Source organism: Coturnix japonica, chromosome Z, assembly GCF_001577835.2.
Source record: "Coturnix japonica isolate 7356 chromosome Z, Coturnix japonica 2.1, whole genome shotgun sequence".
In the NCBI taxonomy this organism is placed as follows: Eukaryota; Metazoa; Chordata; class Aves; order Galliformes; family Phasianidae; genus Coturnix; species Coturnix japonica.
In genome coordinates this window covers 30,994,125-31,017,427 of record NC_029547.1, presented here as the reverse complement: position 1 = coordinate 31,017,427, position 23,303 = coordinate 30,994,125, and the positions used below count along the sequence as shown (strand labels likewise).

Sequence of the window (23,303 nt, the reverse complement as noted above, 5' to 3'; positions counted from 1 at the left end):
GGGAAAACTCACTCAACCTGTCTGTAAATAAGGAGGCCTAAATTCTTTTCTCACAGTCCCAAAGTTAATGTTTGATCTGCCATGTTTCTTAACCAATTTCTTCAGTGAAAATGGCAAAGCTCCAGAAGGAGAGCAATGTATCAAAATATGAGGTATACATCGCAGTGTGACTGCACATTTGATAACTTGTTCTTACACATATCCTGCCTGGGAAATGCTTTAACTTCAGCCCTGGTTGTTACTGCTTCACAACAGCACTCTGAAGAAAACTACAATATGATCAGAATTGAATCAAATGCTGTAGAAGATGGAGAAGGAAGAAGTTCCCGAATGAAAAACAAACACTTGTCAAGGAGTTATGGTAGCACGTACAACCCTGTATGGTAACTGTTGAGTCACAGCCTGAACCACTGATGGAGCACCCGGGGAAAGGACTGGGTCAGCCCTGGGAGCACAGGTGAGGGTAATTCACCTACTTTCCCCTGTAAACTGAGGTCTCTGGAGATAGGTGAGCACTTGTCCTTTTTCTTTGTTTAACACCTTTTCATTGCACTAATCCCTTTGTCATTACACCTCCTGTAACCATTCCACCGCACTGATCTTTCTGACTGCTACAAACCCCATAGCCAAAGTAGTAAGAATCACAGAAATCACTAGTTTTGAAGGGACCTTAAAGATCATCTTGTTCCAACCCCTGCCCTGGGCAGGGTCACCTTCCTTGCCTTGAATGCCTCCAGGGACAGGGCATCCAGAGCCTCTCTGGGCAGCCTGTGCTACTGCCCCACCACCCTCTGTGTAAAGAATTTCTTCCTAGTGTTTAATCTAAAGCCACTCTCTTTCCATCTACAGTCATTACTTCTTGACCACTACACTCCCTGATAAAAAGCACCTCCCCATTTTTCCTCTAAGTACTAGAAGGCCACAGTAAGGTCACCCCAAGCCTTTTCCTCTTTGAGCTAAACAGTGCCCAAGTCCCTCAGCCTTTCTTTACAGGGAAAGTGTTCCTGCCCTCTGATCATTCTTGTGGCCATCCTCTGGACCCACTGCAACAGCCCCAAGTCTTACTTATGCTGGAAACCCCAGAGCTGAACACGGAATCGCAGGTATTCATTTGATCAGAGCCAGGTAAGAATTCTATTTTTTATGTGAGGAGAGTTCATGCGAGGAGAGAGCAAAGACTGCTGGTTCAAAAATAGCTGAAGGAGTGAAAATATTTCCAGGAGAAAATAATTGGAGAGATGAGGGATTAGATAGTAAGCAGTTGGAAGGGGCTGAATACAAGCTAGGAAGTGTTCAAAAGAAGAACCAGGCACAATACATAGCTGTAGGAGTGAGAACAGAAGAAAAGAAGCACAGTGAAGAGTAAGAAGAGGGAGACAGTTTTGCTGTTTCCAAAAAGGCAAAGACAAGCACTTGGTCTATTTAGCTATGCATCTACAGCCACAATACACAAAGTAGAGATCTTCAGCTAGGAGTTACAACTTCAGAATCCTATAATAAAACTGGCATTTGGTCATAAGCCACAGTATGACTAATTCTCAATATTATTATCTACGCAATTCATCTGACAAATCATCACCACACTAACTGGACTTCAAACAGGCTGAGCTTGCACATCACTACAGTTACTCATCTTTTTTTTTTTTTTTTTCCCCACTTGAAGCCATTTTCAATCCTTTGCAGCTCTCTTTTCAGCAGCAGTGACTTCTAAGTCTTACATAAATAGCAGCTAGCAATATTACATTTTGACATACAATTACAGAAACCTGAAAGAAATTTTAGTATAATTTGTTATTAACACAATAGTTAATAGACACAAAAGTTATTGAAGAATTTGTTTTGCAAAGGTACTTAAGCACATGTCTAACTTAGGAATACCTCAAAGAACCCGTAGTTCTTTAAATTCAGTATTTATTCAAGTTCCACCCCTGGGCATCAATCAGAGCAATTACGGGAAAGAAAAGCCTACCAGGAGCAGACTGGCAACTTACCAAATAGACATCCAAAACCGAAGCATTATCGTTTTCTGTTTCCAGTGTGCTCTGTTCTGATGTCAAATAGATGGCACTGTCTTCTAAAGTGAATGTGGAACTTGAAGGCAATTCTTTGCTGGAAAGAGAAGGGAGACTACAGTAAACAAAAAAATATAGGTTGCAGAGAGCTCAGTCACAGCTGAAATCTTAAATTTCTCTCTAACATATAAGCTTCAAAAACTTTTAAAGAAGGAAAATAAATATAAGTAAGCATATAGGTAGTTAGCTGGGGGCTCATATTTGACTAACATATGCAAACCACATTATTTCTACTTTTGTTGCAATTAGAATGCTACCAAGAAGTAATACTGTTCTTGAACTCTGCTGGAACAATGAATCTGTCATAGTATTTGTGGGGTAATGTCACTAATTTCTACATCACAGTGGTATAAATCCTAGGAACATTTCTTCATTTAAAATGGAAGAAAAAAGAAACTTGGTAATAAAGCACAGTAGAATTGGGCTTTCTCATGTAGATGATAAGATATCACTTGCAGCCAAGAGCTCAGATGAGAGTGTGAGAGAAGAAAAAGAGTGCACTGTAATTGGTACAGCTCTGCAAGCAAGAAATGTTAGCAGAACTGGTATGCTGCATTATTCCAGTTAGGGTTGTGATTTATGTTTGCTGCCATGGAGAAAGGATGTGAAACTACGAATACAACTACACAAGAACCTTGTTTTGTAAATACTTGTAACCAGAGCTGAAGCTGTCCATGGTGCTTTCATGGATTTAAGCACTTTAATCACTTATCCTCACTATCTGCCAGAAATGAAGGGGCTTCATTCTGTACAGCCATATTTCAGATGTTCTTACCTACGTACACACGAAGAGGAAAGCTAACAATTCTGCATTATAACTGGCTGTTAAGACAAGGCCACAGCCATGTGTGTAAATGAGGAAAGGAGGATTAATTTCCCCCTCACTTTGCAGTACTTCACAGTTTAGACATGCTTCAGGTCAGGCATCAAGTCAGAAAGCAAATATAAATGCTCAACAAAATAATGAATCATCGGTCATCCTCATGTCATATTAGTATAAAGTGCACAGTACTACACTCACCAAAACACACTGCTCCTCTTACTATATACAGTGTATTAGGCATCTCTTCAATTGTAAGACTAACTCATTTGTCCCAACAGTGACACAGCCCCCATTGGCTTAGCAGCAGTTTTCTAACACCCTTTATTTGTATTCCATTATGGAACATTTCAGTCATAGCAGTTTTCTGCCAACACTTCGTTTCACTAAAAGGAAAGGGAAGGACAGGAAGGAAAGAAAGGGGCTGTTGCCAAACAGTGACTGTTTTTATCATCTCCCACCAAATCAGCTATGGCATTAAAGACACTGTTTTTTGTAAATGAGGAAAAAAAAAAGAAGTCACTTTTGTTTTCTTGCATAATTTTGACCAGTGGTGATGCTCAGTTCAGGCCTCAAAATGTGCAAAGACAAAAAAAGAGCAGCTACTACACTGATAAAATTTGCAAAGTCAATGGTCAGCCTCTCTGGAAAACAACTTTCTGCATTACTAAGAGCAGGTTAGGCGGTCTGCAGAGAATACTTAGCTTTTATACCTGTATTATGTTAAGTATAAAAGAAAAAGAAGCTCGACATAGTTATTTGCTATGTACTAAGTCACATCACTGCTGTTCTACATAACTCCTCTCACAAAACTTCTGGCACCTGCATTCAGATGAGGTGAGATTTTCCACAATTCACACCAGTATGTTTTATTTTATAGCCTTCCTGTATCAGAAGGCCAAGTCCTAGTCTTACTGTTCTCTTCTGGTTAATTCACCAGCTTACTCTTATACATACTTTCTCCCTTTCCCACTCCTCCATTAGAATGCACTACATAGTTTGTTGTGGGTTTTTTTTTGCTAGTTTGTTGTTATCATCTACTTTGCCTCACAACACAGCAAAATGAGTTCAGTACTCAGTGGTGAGATTGTTAAACTACTGCTCTATGGCACATAGTAAAGACTGTGCCATCTGCCCTCCAGAGCGTGCCTCTTCTTATGGTATGCAAGGAGACATGTAGGTCTGCCTGCTGAAGGAATCCACTATACAGACAGGAAGCAAGTGAAGTTTGACGCAAAAACAACACGGAAAGAAAAGTCAAAGAGCAGCTCCCATTAATGTTGCAGCATTAGTGAACTTCCTAAAAAGCAGAGAACATATAGAAACAGATAATACATAATACCACACAGAAATAAAAGGGAGAAAAGGGGTAGGGGAAAGTACAAAGTAAACTTACAAAGAAAACCAGCAGGAAAATAAAGAAACCAGCAGGAGACCCTTGCACAGAAACAGGCATGAAAGAACAGACCTAACAATACAGAGATGCTGCTTCATAGTTTAATTACAATCAAATCCCCACAGCTTAACAATCTTCTTGTTACTGGTGCTTTCACACTGAACAGTCAGAGATGAACTCTAATGCTCATGTATGAAGAACTGTTTTCTAAAAGAAATATGGAAGAACTGCTGAATGACAAAGCTTTCTTTCACATATCCTAAGTTCAATAACTGGAGATAGGGCAGATTACAAAAATTCTCTAAGAAAACTTAAGTTTTGTGTTTAAAAGAACATACACAGTCCATTTTGGGAAGCTGATAAGTAAAGCGCACAAAGCAGAAAGTGGAAATTTAACGTTGCTGCCATGCAACTGCATCTGGAGCCCATGCAGGCATCAGTAGGAAAGCAACGACTTTTGCCAAAAGCTCAACTCTGCCACAGTTATAGTATATTGCTTATGTGCAATAATGTAATAACTCCTCACTGCATCATAAACTTTAAAATGTGTTTATAGAGTTTAATCAGAAAAGCATCCAATAGGACAATGGGCAGTAGAGCCACTGCTCAAAGACAGTGCTCAAACAGCAACCACTGTGGAAAATCTACCATGCATACAACAGGTATCTGTGGGTCTGTCCAACATGGGACTCATATTTACCATGTAGACATCACTTCTAAAACCCAGTCTTGCAGTTTGTAAAAACTGAAGAAGTAGGACAAAGATAAAAACTCTTGCAGTTCATCTTTTAATAACATTTGTTCACAGGCATCAAAGCTATAGACTTGGAAAAAAAAAAAGTAAATAGGACTCATCTAAATGCTGCTTTTGTCTTCAAGTGATGGAGTCTGACAGTAGTGGCAAACCATGAGGTGTGAAGAGAGACATAAAAGTCGTCCTATGACTCTATAACTATACAAAGGTGAACAAACGCATACTCTGCTGCAATTGCCAACTGAAGTCATAAGGCTTGTTATTTTTACAGCTGACACATATATGTGGTTTAAGAGAACATGCATGTAGGCAATCAGCATTCAGATTGTCTAGACTGCGCAGTCTTGAGCAATGGCAGCCTGGAGGAGGGATTTACACATGAAATCTGCTCAAAGAAGTCCTCAGAATCTTCCTTCTAGAAAGAATTAGTTGTGAAATGAGAACTGCAAGGATGAGTGTGGACTATGAAAGGCAGGATCTACAGGGACAAATTCATGCAATGAAACACTCTTTTTTTTTCTATGACGGAAAGCACTCATGCTTTTCTTAGGACTCCATTAAGCACAGAGTATCAACAGCTGAGTGGGATCAGACCCAGTTAATTCAGTAAGAGCAGATGGAAGCATGCCTTCATTATTACATATGCAGAGTTCTTCCTACGAAAACTCAAAGCAACATAACAGAATTCTTTTAACAGGTACTAAAAACAACAGGAACACATAGCAAAACTCCGTTTTTTAATTGCAATGTCAAATGAAGTCACTTTGCTCATCTTGCCTAAGGGACAAGGTGACTCATTGAATAAGGAAACACAAATGTGAGAATTCACCATTTAAAGAGATGTTGATGAAGTCTATAGTACTGTTACATACTGACTTACTATCTGGTAGTGTGTCCCCTTCTGCATGTATGCACTCATAAGGCTGGAGTGAGAACAGATGAAATTAAAGGGTTACTCAAGGCAATTACAAGGCACCATAATGTATCACTTGCTCAAGATGGACAGAGGAACTTGTATTCACAAGGCCAGTTCTTCACTCTTTGTTTGATTCTAGTTCCACTGTAACACAAGCTGACTTTCACTTTTCAAGTCAGCACTGATCCCCCTCTAGGGAAAGATGCTTTACAAAAGACTAACCTTACAAAAGACTGTCTTACAAACTTTCATTAATGAAATATTCCTGCTAGTTGCCAGAAAAATCTAACTTCAGTTTAATTTTTCTCAAGAATATAAAGACCACAATACAGAGATCATCATACTAGGTATAATATGATCATTATACTAGGTATAATATGATGCTAACGTCATTAAAATTTAGACATGCCTTAGTAAAGATATAATTAGTGAAACCTGAGCACCATCCAGATTTACCTCCCACTTGGCATTTCAAGTGAGAAACTGCTCTTTTTTTTTAATTTAATTTTGTTACATGTCCAGAGCAAGCATTTACTGCTCAAGATAGATCTCTCTTCTATTTCCACAAACACTTCATAAAACATCTCCAATAAATCTAAATATCGACTTTTGACATCACTGGAGAGAGGGAGAATTCTGTGTGCTTAGACAACAGTACTATATGTGCTGGCACTGGAAGAACAAGGAAAGTATCAGACTGTAAGATTAAATACATTTTAATCTGACAGTGTTTTCTGTTATATCTCCAGGATGGCAGGTATCAGGGTTCTGCCCTTTAAATTGGTGTACTTCAATTTGCTTTTCTGCTGTGTTTCCTCTTAAACTTGTCAAAGAACTGCTGTTCCAGCAGAATGTAATGAATAAGCAGGAAGCTTTTAAAACACCATTAAGTCCTCCAAAATATTTCTATACATTACACCTTTTTACCTACATGTTATTGACTACTATAGTAGTAATCCTATACCAGAAGAAAGAGAAAAATAAAACTGATGAAAACCTCTGCAGATATTACAAAATACAGCTTTTACTAGCACATTAATGAGATTTCCAAACTAGTCTTTTCTCAAATTAAATAACTGAGCTGAATCTGATATGTACCCAAGACTTACACATAGGGGCAAAAAAACCATATGTAAGTATGTATGGACAGAAGTAGGTACGCATGTAAAATATGTATTTAAGTACATAATCTCTTAATGCAACATATTTGCTATAAGCAGTCCTTAAAGTTCAATTTTCTGCAACAGCATCATCGCAGCATCACTGATGATCATTCAGTTTGAATGCAGAATTCCAGAAGAGCATTCAAAGAGAAATTGGAGGTGAGGCAGCATCAGAAGAGAATAAGACCCCATACACATAGTTAGTTAAAAAGAATACACTAGAGTGGAACAGAGTTTTTGAATGCTTTCAATGATGCACAGAGTTCCCACTGTTAATTTGTAGATTGAAAGGGGAAAAAAAAGCCAAGCAAAAACTTATTTTACAGTTATTTTCTCCCACTCAGTGATGATCACCCATGACTGAGCTCAGCTGTGCTGTTGCTCTCATCTTCCTAAAGCAGTCTACTTTGTATCTTGGTTCTTAAATCAAAAGCAAAACAAAACCAAAAGCACACAAAAAGCCGAAGTAATTCCACCAAAGAACCAGGAAAGCCCTATTTTCTTTAACCTTCATATTATGTGTTGCTTCAATCGCAGTCAAATTCTTTCTTTTCCATGGGGATTTCCCCACTGTTTCAGTGCATCTGTTTCTAGCACTGAAGCACTGAAGTCTTCTTCCTCCACTTAGTGGCTGATTTACATTCACTTAGCATGCACCTCTTTTAATCAAATTTAGGCAAATTTGTCTAAGTGCACAGACAGAACATTTAAATATAACGTACAAGAGTTTTCCCATACAGAAAACCAGACTCACATGAAGTATATATATATATATTTTTTTTTTTTTTTTTTTTTTTTTTTTTTGCAGGAAAATTAATATTTACCAATTCCTTCAATTGAAAAAATTAGATGAAGGCTACTTTTATTTCCTAAGCTGTTGTCACGGAGTTCTCTCTAGAGCTCACTCCGGGACAGTGAGCACAAACCCGGGGCAGCACGAACAAAAGCCCCCCCCTTTTCTCTAGCGGCAGTGCGACGCGGCCCGGCCCGGCCCGGCCACGTGCGTTTAGGGAGACGGGGAAGGGAAGGGAGATTGCGATTAGGTCTAACAAAAAAATGAGGGAGGAAAAAGGTGATCTGAGAACGAATGGCAGTTTAATAACCTAATAACACTAAACAACAACAAGAGAGTTTCAACAAAGAGAATACCAAGTCCCCAATCTCACCGATGGAGCTGTGGAAGGCAGGAAGCTCTGACCACGTTGTCTCCTCGCAAGGAGCCGGTCCAGCAACCCCGTCCCCTTCCTCACTTCCCTTCCGGTGCCCCACCCCACATGCCCATTAAGGCAGCCCACAGAAAAAAAAACTTGTCCCCTTTACTCCCATTATTAGCATGGTGTTCTGATGTGGAATACCAACACCAACCAAATTGCAAAACCATAACAGCTGTCTCTTCCACAGTCTTCCAGCCACTCTGCCTCAAACCTGTAGTACTGCACATGGCTGTTGTGCCCCAAGTGCAGAGCACATCACTTGGTCATGTTGAATTTCAACCCACTGCCCTCAGCCCTGCAACACAGCTTGTCCAGAAGCCTCTGTAAGGCTTCCCTGCCCCCAGGCAGATCAGCACTTCCTCCCAGCTTGGTGTTATCTACAAACTTAATAAAGATGCACTCAATGTCCCCATCCAGGTCACCAATAAGGATAATAAACAGGAAAGCCCCTACTAGTGACTGCTGGGGAACACCACTCATGACCAGTGTCTAGCTGGATTTAACTCCCTTTACCATCATTCTTTGGGCCCAGCCATCCAGACAGCAAAGGCTACACATGTACAAGCCATAGGCTGTCAGCTTATCTGGGAAAATACTTCGGAAAACAACAGTCAAAGGCTTTGCTGAAGTCTAGGTAGACTGTGTCAACCGCCTTTCCCTCATTCACCAGGCAGGTAACTTGATCAGTGAGGACATGCCTCTCATGAACCCACACCAGTTGTGCCAGATCCCCTGGATGCCCTACTACACATGCTGTGTAGTCTCCCTCAAGATGATCTGCTCCATAACCTCCCCTGGTACCAGGGTCAGGTTGACAAGCCTGTAGTCCCTCGGATCCTCCTCATGACCCTTCTTGTAGATGGAAGTCACACTAGCAAGCCTGCAATCCCCTGGGATCTCTCTGGCTGACCAGGAACACTGATAATAATGAAAAGTGGCTCAGCTGTCATCTCCACCAGCTCCCCCAGTGCCCTTGGCCCCATGGACTTGTGGCAGTTCAGGTGGAGTAGTAGGTCTCTAACTGTTTCCACCTGAATTGTGGGGGGTTTATTCTGCTCCCCATCCCAGACTTCCAGGTCAGGGGGTAGAGTACCCCAAGGATAACTGATCTGACTTTCAAAGACAGATGAGAGCCTCAGCCTTTTCCATATCCTCAGTAGTCATGTTTCCCCCCATCACATTCATTAAAGAATGGAGATTCTCCTTACTGTTAATATATTTATAAAGAAGATTTTTGTTCTCTTTTACCCCAGTGGCCAAGTTGAGCTGAAGCTGGGCTTCTGCCATTTTGACTTTCCCCTGCACATCCTAGTGCTTCTTTGTTCTCCCCCACAAGCTGCCTGTCCCTTCTTCCTTTTTCTCCTGCAGCCTCAGAAAACATTCCCTATTCATCCATGCATGTCTTCTTCCCTGCTGGCTCATCTTACATCACAGGGGTCAGTCTGCTCCTGCATCTTCAAGACTTCCTTCTTGAGGAACATCCAGCCTTCCTGGATGCCTTTACCCTTCAGGACTGAATCCCAAGGGATCTTCCCTGCCAGTGTCCTGAACAGTTCAGTGTCCACCCTCCAGATGTCCAAGGCAGCAGTTTTGTTGGCTCCCCTTCCAGACTTCACCAAAAATTGAGAACTCTACCATTTCATGGTCACTTTGTCCAAGACAGTTCCTGATTTCCACATTTCCCACCAGTCTTTCCCTGTTTGTGAACTTACTCTCTTACCAACCATGGAAGTTATCTTCCACACACTGCAGAAACCTCCTAGACTGCTTCTATAGCACTATATTGTAATTCCAGTATAAAACAGGGAAGCTGAAGTCCCACATGAGAACAAGGGCTAGTGACTGCACAACTTCCGCCAGATGATCACTTCATCTGCCTCTTCTCTCTGGCTAGGCAGTCTGTAACAGGCCCCCAACAAGACATAAGCCTTGTTGGCCCTTCCCCTGATCCTTACCCACAAACATTCTACCTTGTCATTCCCAGCCCTGAGCTCAATAACACTGAAACACTGACACGGAGAGGTACACCACTGCCCCTTTTTCCTAGCCTATCCCTTATGAAGAGCTTTTAGCCATTCATTGCAGCACTCCAATTGTAGGAGTGGTCCCATGACATTTTGGTAATTGCAACTAAATCATCGTTTGCCTGTCATACGATGGCCTCCAGCTCCTCCTGTTTGTTGCCCTTACTGTGTGCAATGGTACAGACACACTTCAGACGAGCCCCAAATCCTGTCATTGTTCTCTGAGGCTCATTTCTAGTGGGCCATTTCCTCCACTGAGAAGGAGAGAAGGTAGATGTGCATTTTATATGCATATGGTATGACATGTATAAGGTGTTAAGATGGTACAGAAAACATTAAGAAGAGAAACAAAATTAGTACTTCACATAGATCATTTTTCCTAGGCTAAAACAAGTCAGATTTATTCAGCAGTTCTCCCTCTTATACACCACAGGTTCTTGGCGTAGCTGTGAAGATAGGGAGGTGAAGTACCCTGTAATACGTCATGGGATTTTATTTGGGTTTTTGATTGAATTGAACATACTTTCTGACAGAAAACAGGAAGTACAGAAAATCCCTGCCAATTTCAACAGAAGTAACACATTGTTACTTCTGTTATCTTTAACATATTGTTACTTCTGTTATCTTGAATGCTTGATCTTGCTAACCACCTAACTAAGAAACAGCTTCACAGAACAGAAGCCAGCTGCCCTTTGACAACCAAGAAAGCCAAGAAACCACTTGCTGAATACCATATCACATGACATTTGTCCATTTTCTCTTTTTTATTTCCCACTTGTAGATGAAGCTCCTTCTATGCTGAAAAAACAAAAAACAGCCAGCTTCCCCTCCACACTTAGCCTGTTGTCACTCCTTCACCCTGCCAGGGTAACACCTAAAGTCTCCATAGCTCCTCAAGGATCAAAAACTGGTGAAAAATAAGCAGTGAGCAGTCTAGACATACACTCAGAATAAGCAATATGTCTACGACTGCTGCTCAGTTCCCCTTTTTCCATTATAACTAGTCCCCAAACACTGCTCTGTATTACCAATTATGCTAGTTCTAATCCGTGCCAAGTCAGGATTAGATAAACTCTCCTCAGATGATAAAGTCCCAGAAGCCAGGTCCAGCTCAGCAAATCAGCTCTGTTTAGCCACACTGGCAGCAATTCCTTACATCACAGATGCTCAGCAACTCCAAGAACGGAATGTGTTGAGCTCTCTTCTCAGATAAAATTCCCTCTCCTTAGAAAATGATGACATTCATGGTTGACACAAGCAGGGTAATTCCACAAAAAAGCTTAAAAATCTGATGTGTGCCTCAAGGTATTCAAGGTACTCTCTTTTCTTAGTGAGAATGTCTTCTGACTGTGCTGGCACATGCTGCTCACTAGCAGCACTGGGAATTATGGACCTATGCATACCATACTGTGCATGGTACTACTGGATTATTTCTCTTCAATATCATAAAACAGAAACTTCTGACTGGCTAAGAAGAAATTCTTGTACTCTCTTACTTTGTGCTAGGACACTTTGAAAGGGGAAGGAAAGGAAAACAGATTAAAAAATGCCTATTTTTTTTTCCTACTAAATACTTTAGAGTAGAATTTCATAGTCGATTACACATCTAAAAAGTGAAATCAGGCTCATGTTTTGAAACAAAGCCTATACGAATGATTTGTTTACAAGACTGGCTTGGGCTTTATGTTATCAGAGATACTTGGCAAAGTGCTGAGTTATTCAAAAGCAGAACTCCAGTGAGAAAAATTTAAGGCATCTACGCCTCAAGACGTGACTATGGCATGCTTCTTTGGTGTTTTTATATCCCTACCAGCTTTTCTCATTGTAGCACAGAAATGTCTCCAATCTGCCACAAAAACATAAGTTTCAGCAGCATAAACAAGAGCTGCTCTGAAAGTAATGATTCCATTTTATTATGTTGGCTTACAATGTCAGAGTTGGTGGCATGGCAGTAGAGGCTGAACCTTCCCACCAATATTCCACTACATGTTGCTGCTGTGTGACAGATGGCAGCAGAGGGGCACTCTGACACAACGGCATTTGACATAGAACTGCAGATGAAGCAAAGGTGTGGCACCAAATTCCTCTATGCGGAAAAAATGGCACCCACTGACATTCATCAACACTTGCTGAACATTTACAGAGATCAAACAGTGGATGTGAGCACAGTGAAGCAGTGGGTGGTGTATTGCAACAGCAATGTGAAAGATGAGCCACGTTCTGGTCAGCTATGCAGACTGTTATGAGACTGGTAAAAACACAGAGCTAATGATGGTGACTGTGCTTAAAAACAGCATTTTGTAGCTGAGAATTTTGCTTTATCAAATGGTGTTATTGTACTCTTTGCATCTGTTGCAAGAAATTTAGATTTCTTTTTATTGATAATTTTTTATTATTTATATAATTAGAAAAACTAAATACTCAACTTTATTTTTGGCAAAGCTAAAATTTGTTTCAAGACAATGGAATTTTCAAGTCCAACAACTGTCATAAATTAGACACAACTTACAGAAGTTAAATTGAAGGAGCTCCATTTCTGCTAACACGTATTCATCAGGAATGTTATTTGACACATGTATGACAACTTCTCATAGTTCTGTAACTAAAAACCCATAACCAAACCATACCTAATTCAGATTTTATTTTTCAAAACAGATCAGTGAGCTTCCCTTCAATTTAATGAAAATGAAACCTTAAGTAGCACTTTGATCAAGGAACTCTGCTAGTCACTTTACCTTTTACATGAAAGCAACTGATGAAATTCTAATAAGGAAGTAAATTCCTACTGTCTCAAAACTACTTGTAAAACACCTTGTTTGTTTTGAACAACATACATAGTAAAGAACTACATCACAGTACATGAATTACCTTATTAAATTTACATAAACATGATACGATTCAGGATTTCAAATCAGTACAGAGAAATTCAAGATGCTCTATTTCACAAGGGTTACCCGTACTGGTAAAAACACATTAAAAAAATTGTTAGTCTGTGACATTGCATATGGTAATAAGAACTACAAGCAGGTAAGACGGTACAATGTAAAATTTTTCTTCTGTCAAGTTTTGATAGAGTTCAGGTACACACAGTTTCCCATCAAGCCTTAGTGGCACAGCAATGGTACTGGGCTGACATAGCTACATGGTATCCAAGCTAGCTCACAAGTTTCATCAAAACATTCCCATTTTTTATCTGTCCTGGATTAAAACTGGATAGGCTCTTGTCACACACCCCAGCGAAGGTTCAAGGAAATTCACTTCAGCAAATGGTCACTTTTAAGGAACCTTAAGCAGACCATCCAGCACTGAGCATCCAGAATAAAGATCATCTTCAAAGCCGTTTCCTTTTCCTAGAAAATCAGTTTTTTTTTTGCAGCCAAGTTAGAAGTATTCCCAGTCTTGTATACCTTTGTATAGCTTGGCTTATGGAACAGACTAAGGCCTAAGTAAGTTTTCAACACCTAGTTTAGTTTTGGAAAATGTTTTTTAAAAAAAATACAAAGCGTATGGCAACATTTACTCTGATTTTATGCTTTTTACTTTATGACCTCTTTGCAAAATACATAACAAATCCAGTAGGATTCCAGCTGTTCTCCCTCAGTGGAAATGGTCAATACTGGTCTACACAGAAAATCTCTCATTCTGATTTCAATTTTGCAGAGCCTGCACCCATTGAACATGTTGCCAGACTTTTACCAGAATGGTGGGGAGTCTTCTTCTAAATATACCTGCTAGAACAAATTTACCTGCTAGAGTAGAGCATAGGCTGATCACGTTGATAGCGTTCATCTACATTCAAGGAAGAAGAAGAAATTGTGGTTGCCAGAGAAGCTGCTTCAAACAGAGAAGGAGTGCTTGGCACTAAATCTGGCCGGTGGTGTGAACCTAATACTGAATATACAAAAATAAAGAACAACGTTAACAACTTCCATTACAGACTGGATCCACAAATCTTTATGCAAGTACATGGCATTACTGGGTACTCTCACTAGATTCTTGAAGCTTCTAAACATGTTTGAATAGAAGATATTGTGATCTGCCCATACCTACACTCTTCACAAGGCAAGTTGCAACTGCTAGCTAGTACATTTAGCAGAACACAAAGCAACCTGATGGACAAATATTAAACAGCAGCATGAATATGCGATGAATTCTTGTAGAAGCTAGGACCACCCTCTCACTTTGTGAGCCTTCTTTTCAGACAGGATTAGGTGGTCAGTTCTCTGCATCAGGCTGGAAACAATTTCTGAAAAGAGCAGGTTCTGTCTCTTTAAAAATATTCTGGGGCAAACAAATTGAGTTTGAAAACACCAAATCTGACATATTTATTTAGAAATCAGAGAAAAGAACAGCACTAGCTCTGGCCTTAATCTGCTAACTGTATTGGACAAATTGTTTTAGGATCTCCTGCAAAGATGCAGAAGACTAAGATCATACTATAACCTTGACATATAAACTACTTTTTCCATGCAGTATTCAAGAATAACCAAACCTCAAGTTGTAAAGTCTAGCCAGACTCACACTTTCTAGATCAGGCTTATACAAATTTCTTTTAAAAACATAGTTCACACCAAGGTATTACCTTCCTCATCAAGGCTGGAGTAGCTTTGCCCTTCAGTAATAATGCCGTGCTTTTCTTCTTTCCACTCCTGGCTGACAGCACACACTATTTCTTGTGATATTGCCTTTAGGACTGTGATGGAATTGCACCGTTTCTTGGAGGGTGAAGACTTTAAAGCTGTGTTACCAAATGAACACGGGTGTTAAATTAGTCACTTTAGTGTCCTGTACATCTTTAACAGCATATAGAAAGGTAAGTCATCTATAAAGCTAGGGTTTCTGGGTACAGACCAGACTGTAGACTGGATATACGCTGTATACATCCAGATAGAAAAATCACTTATCAAATAGCATATTACTAAACCCACAGGCACTGGTTAGTTACTCATCTATGAGCAAAGTACTTTTGTTTATTTGCTTTCTGGAGTTTCCTACTGATCACAGTACAAAAAGACAGGACAGTCAACTAAGCTTTTTATCACTGCTAGAAGTATCCTATGTATCAGAGAGTATCCTATGTATCAACCTGTGTAATCAGAGACAGATTGATACAGAAGAAAACAAGACAGGAAAACTGAAAAGTTTGGTATCTTGAGAAGTTATGACCACTTCCTCAAGCTGTGAATCATTCCTACATAATGATGTATGTGCTATTACAGAATTTCTTCAGTGGCATGTGTGAAACCTGAACTTTTTTGGGTAAAATAAACACTTCCAAAATGTTGATGGCTTGTATAGTCAGAAAATTCCTGTCACGACTTCTGGTAGGGCTTTCTTAGAACAGCATTTTGAGTGAAACACTGGATCTCACCATTGTTATTACAGTTGAATCATGACCTCTGTTTATAGTCCTCCTTCAGAAGAAGGCCAGTTAGTTCAGTTAGTGCTTTTTTAATTGCCAGCTGCTGACCCTCATGCATAAGCGGAAAGATTATGTCAGATACACTGGAATAATTTATAGTGTACTCTAATATAAAATTCGAGTTAAAGGCATCAAAGTCACTTTGCTGTGGATTGACACATGCTTAGAAGAATGGAATTAGAAACACAGCTCTGGGATGCTGCTAAAAATACATATATAATGAAATTGCTGTTGGGCTAACCTCTGACTAATGATGAATCTTCTTACTACATTTTAGTAGTTATTTATGGAGGCTTATTCTGTGCACTAAGGGAAAAGCACATGCTCAGAAAAGGGCGTAATAACTTAAACTAAAATGCCTTGCTTGAAGTTAAGAAGCAATGTTCCTAAAGACAGAAACACTTTTTTTTTTTTAATGAAAAAAATGATAATGCATCTGAACCACCCATATAAAGTAGATTAATAGCTTGTATGCAGATCAGTAACAGTGGAATATTGAAAGAATATAGACTGAAAAAATGAGACAGACAGATTAAAATCATCAAGAAAATAAGACATCATGTCCCTTAGTTGTAGCATAGTTTTCAAATACAGAAAGGCTTCCATCTTGCACTGAGATAAATCCAGCAGCTGAAACCAGAAAACTGAAAATACTCAAATGCACAGGGACTGTGTATACTGGAAAAGTTCCAGATAATAAAGCTTTTAAGTAATGTCTCATACGACACAGCTCCCTAGCAAAATTATTCCATAGTTTAAGAGATCTCAGCCTCAAGGTGGTCATTCCTTTCATATGAACTTCATTTAATTTTTTTATTTTTTTTTTAAATCATGTTTCTTAGCTGCCTTATTTTATATTAATCACAATGTTGTGCCATAAAGTGATAATTTTAAGTTCACATACTGTCATCTACCTGTTCCAAAGGTTTTAGCGTTTAGTGCCTTAAGTTGTTGGTTTGTATAAGAATTTGCAGCCAACCTCCTTTCCCTTAATCTCATTTTTTTTTCTATCCTTCATTTCAATTTTGTTCTGTCTTTCTCCATATAGGCTTCATGCTTCTTCTTTCAGATAACCAAGGACAACATCAAGAGAGACCAAACTAACAGTAATCACAAAGGTATTCACAAAATATCTTCTATAAGTTTGACACAATTCCGTAGGCTCAATATCACTGCTGTAACATTTGAACAGTGTCTATTCTACCCACCAACTTTCACCTCCAAAGCACACACAGCTATCATTTACTTCTCTGATTTCCTCTCAGTTGCAGAGTCTGCATATGGTCACTTTCCCCTTTCTCTAACACTTAAGAGGATCTACAGTTGCATGGTCTTCTTTAAAATACATTAATAATTCATTTTATTTCTGAGAAGTTAGAATAGTAAAAAGTTAAACTATTGCTGAAATATTTAAACTGAAATCTCCAGACAACTCTTGATAGTGATATTCCTCTGCTGTCATGGTGGGTTTCTATTGGCATTTTCTCCCTCTTATAACTACTAATGATATGGACCTTGCTTTTGAGAATGAATAAAAATATTAAGGAAAGGGGAAATGGAGGCCAAAGTAGAAACAAGCAGAAAAGATAAAACACTTAGTTAATATCCAACTTTCCATTACTTTCTTGAAATATAAGACACACATATCAAAAGGAAGAATGCCTACATTCAAACATGGTATCTAATCAATCTTTGTTTATTCAAATTAAATCAAGCACTGAGGCTATTGCTATGAACAGAAGCAGGCCGAGGCACATAATTAGCTCACAAAATTTATCTTTCCATCAATGTCAATATACCAAAACCTATTTTATCTTCAGATGTCCCTTTGTATGACAGAAAAAACATAGCAAACGTTTCTACAAAATTCCACTGCTAGGGTACAATCCCACTATCTCTAATGAAAACAGCCTCAAGTTCTGCTAATATAAGTTCTACATGATCTTGAAGAAAGGATTCTTGTATTACCAGGACAGAAGCGTTACAAAACAATCATTTTGAAAATACCTGGAAGTGCAAACTCATATTTTCTTACCTTGAACTTTTTTGAAAACTCTTGTATTCATAAATTTTAAAAATCTATCTGCATAAAAACTTGGTCTGTGAACTGAAACTGCATCCTGCAAGAATGAAAAAGGTCTTAGTCACATTTTCTGTAAAAAAATAAAATAAAAATTATGTCATCAAGTTAAAAGTTTGACACATCAGGTAAACGGCACCACATGTTTCTGGACTATGCAAAGCAACAAAGCCCCAGAAATTCTTTCCTTTAAAGAAAGATAGTTCTAGGTAAAAGCAATACATTTATGAAATTATGAGTCCAAACTGTAATATCTATGTTCTGCAAAATCTCTGCAGAATTTGAAAATGGTATTTTTCAGAACACATGAGTTTTTTACTGTCTTACTAACTGGCCACTGTCCTGTGTAAGTCATAAAGGCTAGATCAGTTTACCTGCTTTTTGAAAGGTCAACAAATAAAAATCAAAGCATGTATTAAGAGATCAATGTAGAAGATTTCAGAAGCAGTTTAGATGATGTGGTGATGGACTACAAATACACCAGAGTTCTCTCTTTCCTGGTTAACAGAAAACACTAAGTTCCCTTACTTAAAATACTAGCAATTAAAAAAAACAAAACCAAAAACATTTACCCCATCATAAACAAGAGCTTTCCATGAATGTTCCAGCTTCTTCATTAACCTGAGCAAGGACATATAAAAGAGTCAGAACTGCTCTATAAAGCATCCACACTTGTATAGTGCGTATAGAATTGTTCATTCAGTAAAATTATGAAATTCAATTGCCACTCACCTGTAACACTGCAGAATATCAATTATCCCCATAAATAGAAGCAGCTTTTCTCCTTTATGGCTTTTAGCTGGAATACCTCCCATTCTGACAGAAACAATTAAAATGTAGTTAGAATCTCTGACTATTGCTTCATAGGTGAACAGTACCTACCCACAAATCGAAAGAAATAAGACAATTTTAAAGCTAGATGTCACAATGCAAATTTAGATGTAGCTCACTTAGCACAGAGCTGATTTTAAATGGCAAGTGTAAGGTACTTTAGATTGACTAGTAAATACTTATCATAAATAAAGTATATTTGCGGGAGATTTTTTGATAGGATTGCATTGGGCTTTCAGCAGCAACACTGCAGTTCTCGTTATCTGAGTAGCGCCCAATATCTTCACCACTACATGATGCCTTGTCTTCCATACATAATAACCAGAGGAGCTTTCTTGGATGACCTATGTAATCAACTGTATCTTTTTGTAAAAAGAAGAAAAAAACAAAACCAACATTCCCTGCCAAAAGGGCTGGTGCAACATTTCCACCATACAAGAGCATTCATCATGCCCTTTGTAAAAGTTACACTGTAAAAACTCGATGAAATTCAGCTCTTTGTCCAATTTATATTCTAGGCCTCGGAACACCTGGATACTCTATAAATGCAAAGTACCACAGTTCTCCCATTTGTCTGCTGCAGGTTTACACACGCTTTCATACTGTTAATTGTATTTACAGACAGCTCCTGTGAGAAAAGTAAATCCTTCTAATACACAATTAAACCCTCATTATACTCAAGAATTGACTACACAGAATAAGAATGGTGATCATAATATCCTCACTCATAATGGACATATTTCAAAGTAAACAACAGAATTATATAAAACAATGTGTAAATACATTGCTATTACAGTTTTTGCTATATAGAAATATAAGAGAAAAACAGCCATTTTTAACTTCTAGAAATAGTGTACATGAATATGATTGCACTTCAGCAGTGATTATACAACTCCATGTATTGAGTACACTACTTTAGTATCAAAAGTAAACACTATAGTAACAGTCATTTCAATAATAGTTTCTACTTATGGCTCATCAGGCTGTTTCTAATTGAGACTAGTTCATAGCTAGGACTCTTATAATGGTTGTCTAATAATATTTCTTTCAAAAACAAAACTAACAAAATTTGCAATCAGCTATTTAAAGGTATCAGCCAACTACTCATCATTTCTGCTCCTCAGTCTCCAGCAAGTCTTGATGGTGAAGCTTTGAAACAGTTAAAATGCAAAATCTTCCTATTCCTGAAATACAATTGAGTCTTTAATGTTTTGCCAATCAATATCACGTGACACTGACTGAAAAAATTTTAATGTCAACACTAAGGACATGGTATGGCACTTACGTGTTCGTTGTCTCTGTTACAACAGAATCCCCTGACTTCCCAGGCCCCTGTATAGACTCCATGGCTGTAGAATAGAGAACCTTCTGCCCTCCAGGACGTTTCCCATCAGACGCGTTCTGGGAGCTCTCGCCCTCTTTTTCTCTCGTGTTACTGTTCAGTATGTGTATTCCCAGTAACAGACTGTAATCCATGATCTTAAAACTTTCTAGAACCTATGAACAAAGAAGAACTGGCTGCAGCGAAGCAAGAAAAGGCTACATGCAATTGTGTTACACAGCAGCATTTTGAGAACCTCGGTAAAATCAGCCTTCCTAGCACACTTTTCCTTAACTGGGAAAATGTGCAATGAGAGCCCTAGGAAATAATCTTTTATTACTCCACAGAAGTTAAATGCTAGTTGTCTTGTTATCTCTCTGCTTCTTTAACACCTGAAAAAAGAAATACTCAAAACAAACATCACATAATGTTGCTCTGTAATCACTAAAGATACATTCCCTCCTTTTTATTTATAGAAAATAATGAATTAATACTTCCACTATACACTTAAGAATTACACATACCTCTAATGCCTGCTCCAGGTTCTTTATGGAGAAATTCTGCCTATGCTAAAGTAGTACACTCCCCTCCATCACCTGTTTTAACTCAAAAAGTGTTCCTGAAGCATTTCCCAGTGTTAGGAAAACCACTTGATACTTTCCTCACAGAGCCTTCTCTAACGCATGTGTACCGTATATTTCTAGTGACATCATTATGAGACCTGTCAAACCTCCAATAAAAGGTAACAGATTCAAGTCAGCACATAAATATGAAATAAAACAGGCAGTAATCACAGCTAGCAGTGTAACAAAAATGTTAGTAGACAGAAGCTGGATTAGTACCCCCGACAATGACAGTGCTATGTGGAAGAAGAGAAATTAGTAGCAACATGGGAAAATTTGCAGTGCCATTTAACTTTCCTTCCATTCATTCATCTCAGCAATGATTTATGGTATGTTTAACATACAGTGCCCAAACGTAGTAGTGTAATTTTGTCTGAATTAAGAGGTAGTAGTGAATCTTTTTACCTCAATGGGAACAAAATGTGATTTTATAGTCAATACAAATGAAGAGCACAAACTCTTCATGTTAAGAGTTGACTCTTATGTTAAAAGCTGATTTCTGTCAGCTTACAAAAAGCCCAAATATTTTTACACAAAACACTGAGTTGGCATGTGAACTCCATGACATGCTGTAAATCCAAAATGAGATTTGCTGGCAACCTCCAGGGAACATTTTATGGTCTGTATAAGGGAAAAGTAGTCTACTACTTAATACCCATCTCCAAAGATAATTTTAACTTCAATGACCAAATACACGCAGAGAAGCAGGAAAGCTCCTTCCTATTCCATTTATATTTATGTACTTGTCAAAGTAACTAGAATCTGAATTCTTTTCTGCCTCTGGCAGTAGTTTCTGCGAGAAACAATGGCTTAATTTTTGCACAACTATTAGTACATGAAGTAAAGAAAGCAAGCATAACACAAAGTAACTTAAGTGAAGAAAGGCATGGACTCATACTCTTTTCCTGAGAGAAAGAAGGAATTAGACAATACGTTAAGTTTGAACTTGCTCAGGGTATCCTGCACCAAGGTGGGTTATTTATGGGTGGGACAAGAAAAATGCGTACATAGGTATGGCTATTAGTGCTCCAGAGCATCTTCTGAGAACAGAAAACAGGTTTCAGGATGCAAGAAAAGTGTGTTTTAATGTGACAACATAAGGAAATGTTATTGCTCGCTGTGTGTTGGTGGCTATTAACTTCCTGCTTTATAATCACAAACTGCAAGAATAGTGCAGCAAATAGATGTGAAAGCTCAGACACTTGGCATCAAATAAATTCTAGAATTTCCCTTACCATTTGCCAGTTAATAAACTTTGCTAAGATTTTCCCATACACATTCTTATATAATGCAGCCATAAAAATATGCAATCAGTAGAAGTCTGCCATCACATACTCAATTACTTTCTCTGCTGGCTGAAAAAAATATAGCAAAACAAAAAAACACAGTTCATCCTCAATAACACTACCACAACAGAACAGCGAGTAACACTGTATATGCAAAGACAATTTTCAGCAGCTTGTCGAGCTTGCAAAGAAGCATTATCACTTTTTACATTTATAATACCTGGTAACTCTGCCTTCAATCTATTCCTTAAGCTCATTTGAACGCTCTGAAATTAGAGTCATTATAATTTAACTGCATTAATTCATTACCCACATTTAGGGTTTGATGCAGCCTCATGGAAAGCTATGGTATCATGCGCTGGTCCTCATTCCACAGGGATGGATCTCTTACCTAATAAAATGAATCTTTCCTTCTACAACAATTCATCACTGCCACTTAAATCCACAGTGCTTTTGTGGTACAATGGACAGAAAATATTTTTGACAACTTACAAATTTGTTCCAAAAAAATCACTGGAAAGAAACACCAGAAAAACAGGAAGGTTTTCTGCTATCCTGACTACTTTTCATAAGCAATATCAAGTTTTTGCTATAAAGGTACTGAAATGAGTTCCCAATCTATTGAGAACAAAAACAAACAAAAAAAAACCTAAAAGAAATCAGTTCTTGAAAAGGCATGCATTCACAGCAAAATGAGAAAGCTCATTAAAATACCTGATGTCATCCATTTGGCACCGTTAGAAATTGATATTAACTCTCAGAAATGTGTCCCTTGTGAAGGAAAAGTGAGAGAAGCCCAATCTATATTCACATAATCACTGAGATGCACCCTACTAACAGAATGTTATTCACAATATATAAAAGCCCAGTCAAACTGCATCTCAAAATACATCACTTCTGAACAAGGAAAAATAACTCCTTGAATCAGATTTTCTCTTTTCTAAGCTAATCAGATGTTAAAGTGTTCCATGAATCATCATGGATAAGGTCACGCTGAACAACCTCAGTCAGTGACTAACAACAAAGCACATACTACTGCTATATAATTTCATTTTTATTCCACATACAGCCCAAGGTATGTACTGACGGTCAAATCTCTGTTCATGCTGCTAACCACAAAAAGCTCCTGCAATTCAACAGGCAGTTCTCACAGCATCAAAGAAAATACTACAAAAAATAGTTTCATAAGTTTATGAAAAGAAAAAACTTGTAAGGTTAACCACAAAAACTTTTCCTCTTCAACAAGACTTTCAGAAAAGGGGCGTAAGAACTAATATAACAGAAATACGATGAATCTAACAGCTAATCAATGATCACATTTCAACACAATTTTCTTTCTTTCTTTTCTTTCTTTCTTTTCTTTCTTTCTTTTCTTTCTTTC

The 23,303-nt window shown here is 38.3% G+C and overlaps 1 protein-coding gene across 3 annotated transcripts in view; it reads right to left on the bottom strand.

Annotated features, from left to right (window-relative positions):
- PIP5K1B (phosphatidylinositol-4-phosphate 5-kinase type 1 beta) overlaps nucleotides 1–23,303 on the bottom strand; it is an 84,480-nt gene that overhangs the window by 1,880 nt on the left and 59,297 nt on the right. For 2 of the 3 annotated variants that reach the window (XM_015849099.2, XM_015849098.2), the window contains 7 exons: nucleotides 19,978–20,189; nucleotides 18,594–18,677; nucleotides 18,434–18,482; nucleotides 17,817–17,901; nucleotides 14,942–15,097; nucleotides 14,106–14,250; nucleotides 1,992–2,109 (listed from right to left, as the gene is read on the bottom strand). In XM_015849099.2, the coding sequence (XP_015704585.1) occupies nucleotides 1,992–2,109; nucleotides 14,106–14,250; nucleotides 14,942–15,097; nucleotides 17,817–17,901; nucleotides 18,434–18,482; nucleotides 18,594–18,677; nucleotides 19,978–20,189 (849 nt within the window). Of the gene's footprint in view, nucleotides 1–1,991; nucleotides 2,110–12,983; nucleotides 13,710–14,105; nucleotides 14,251–14,941; nucleotides 15,098–17,816; nucleotides 17,902–18,433; nucleotides 18,483–18,593; nucleotides 18,678–19,977; nucleotides 20,190–23,303 lie in introns of those variants that run through there. The other variant, XM_015849100.2, reaches the window with a different exon arrangement.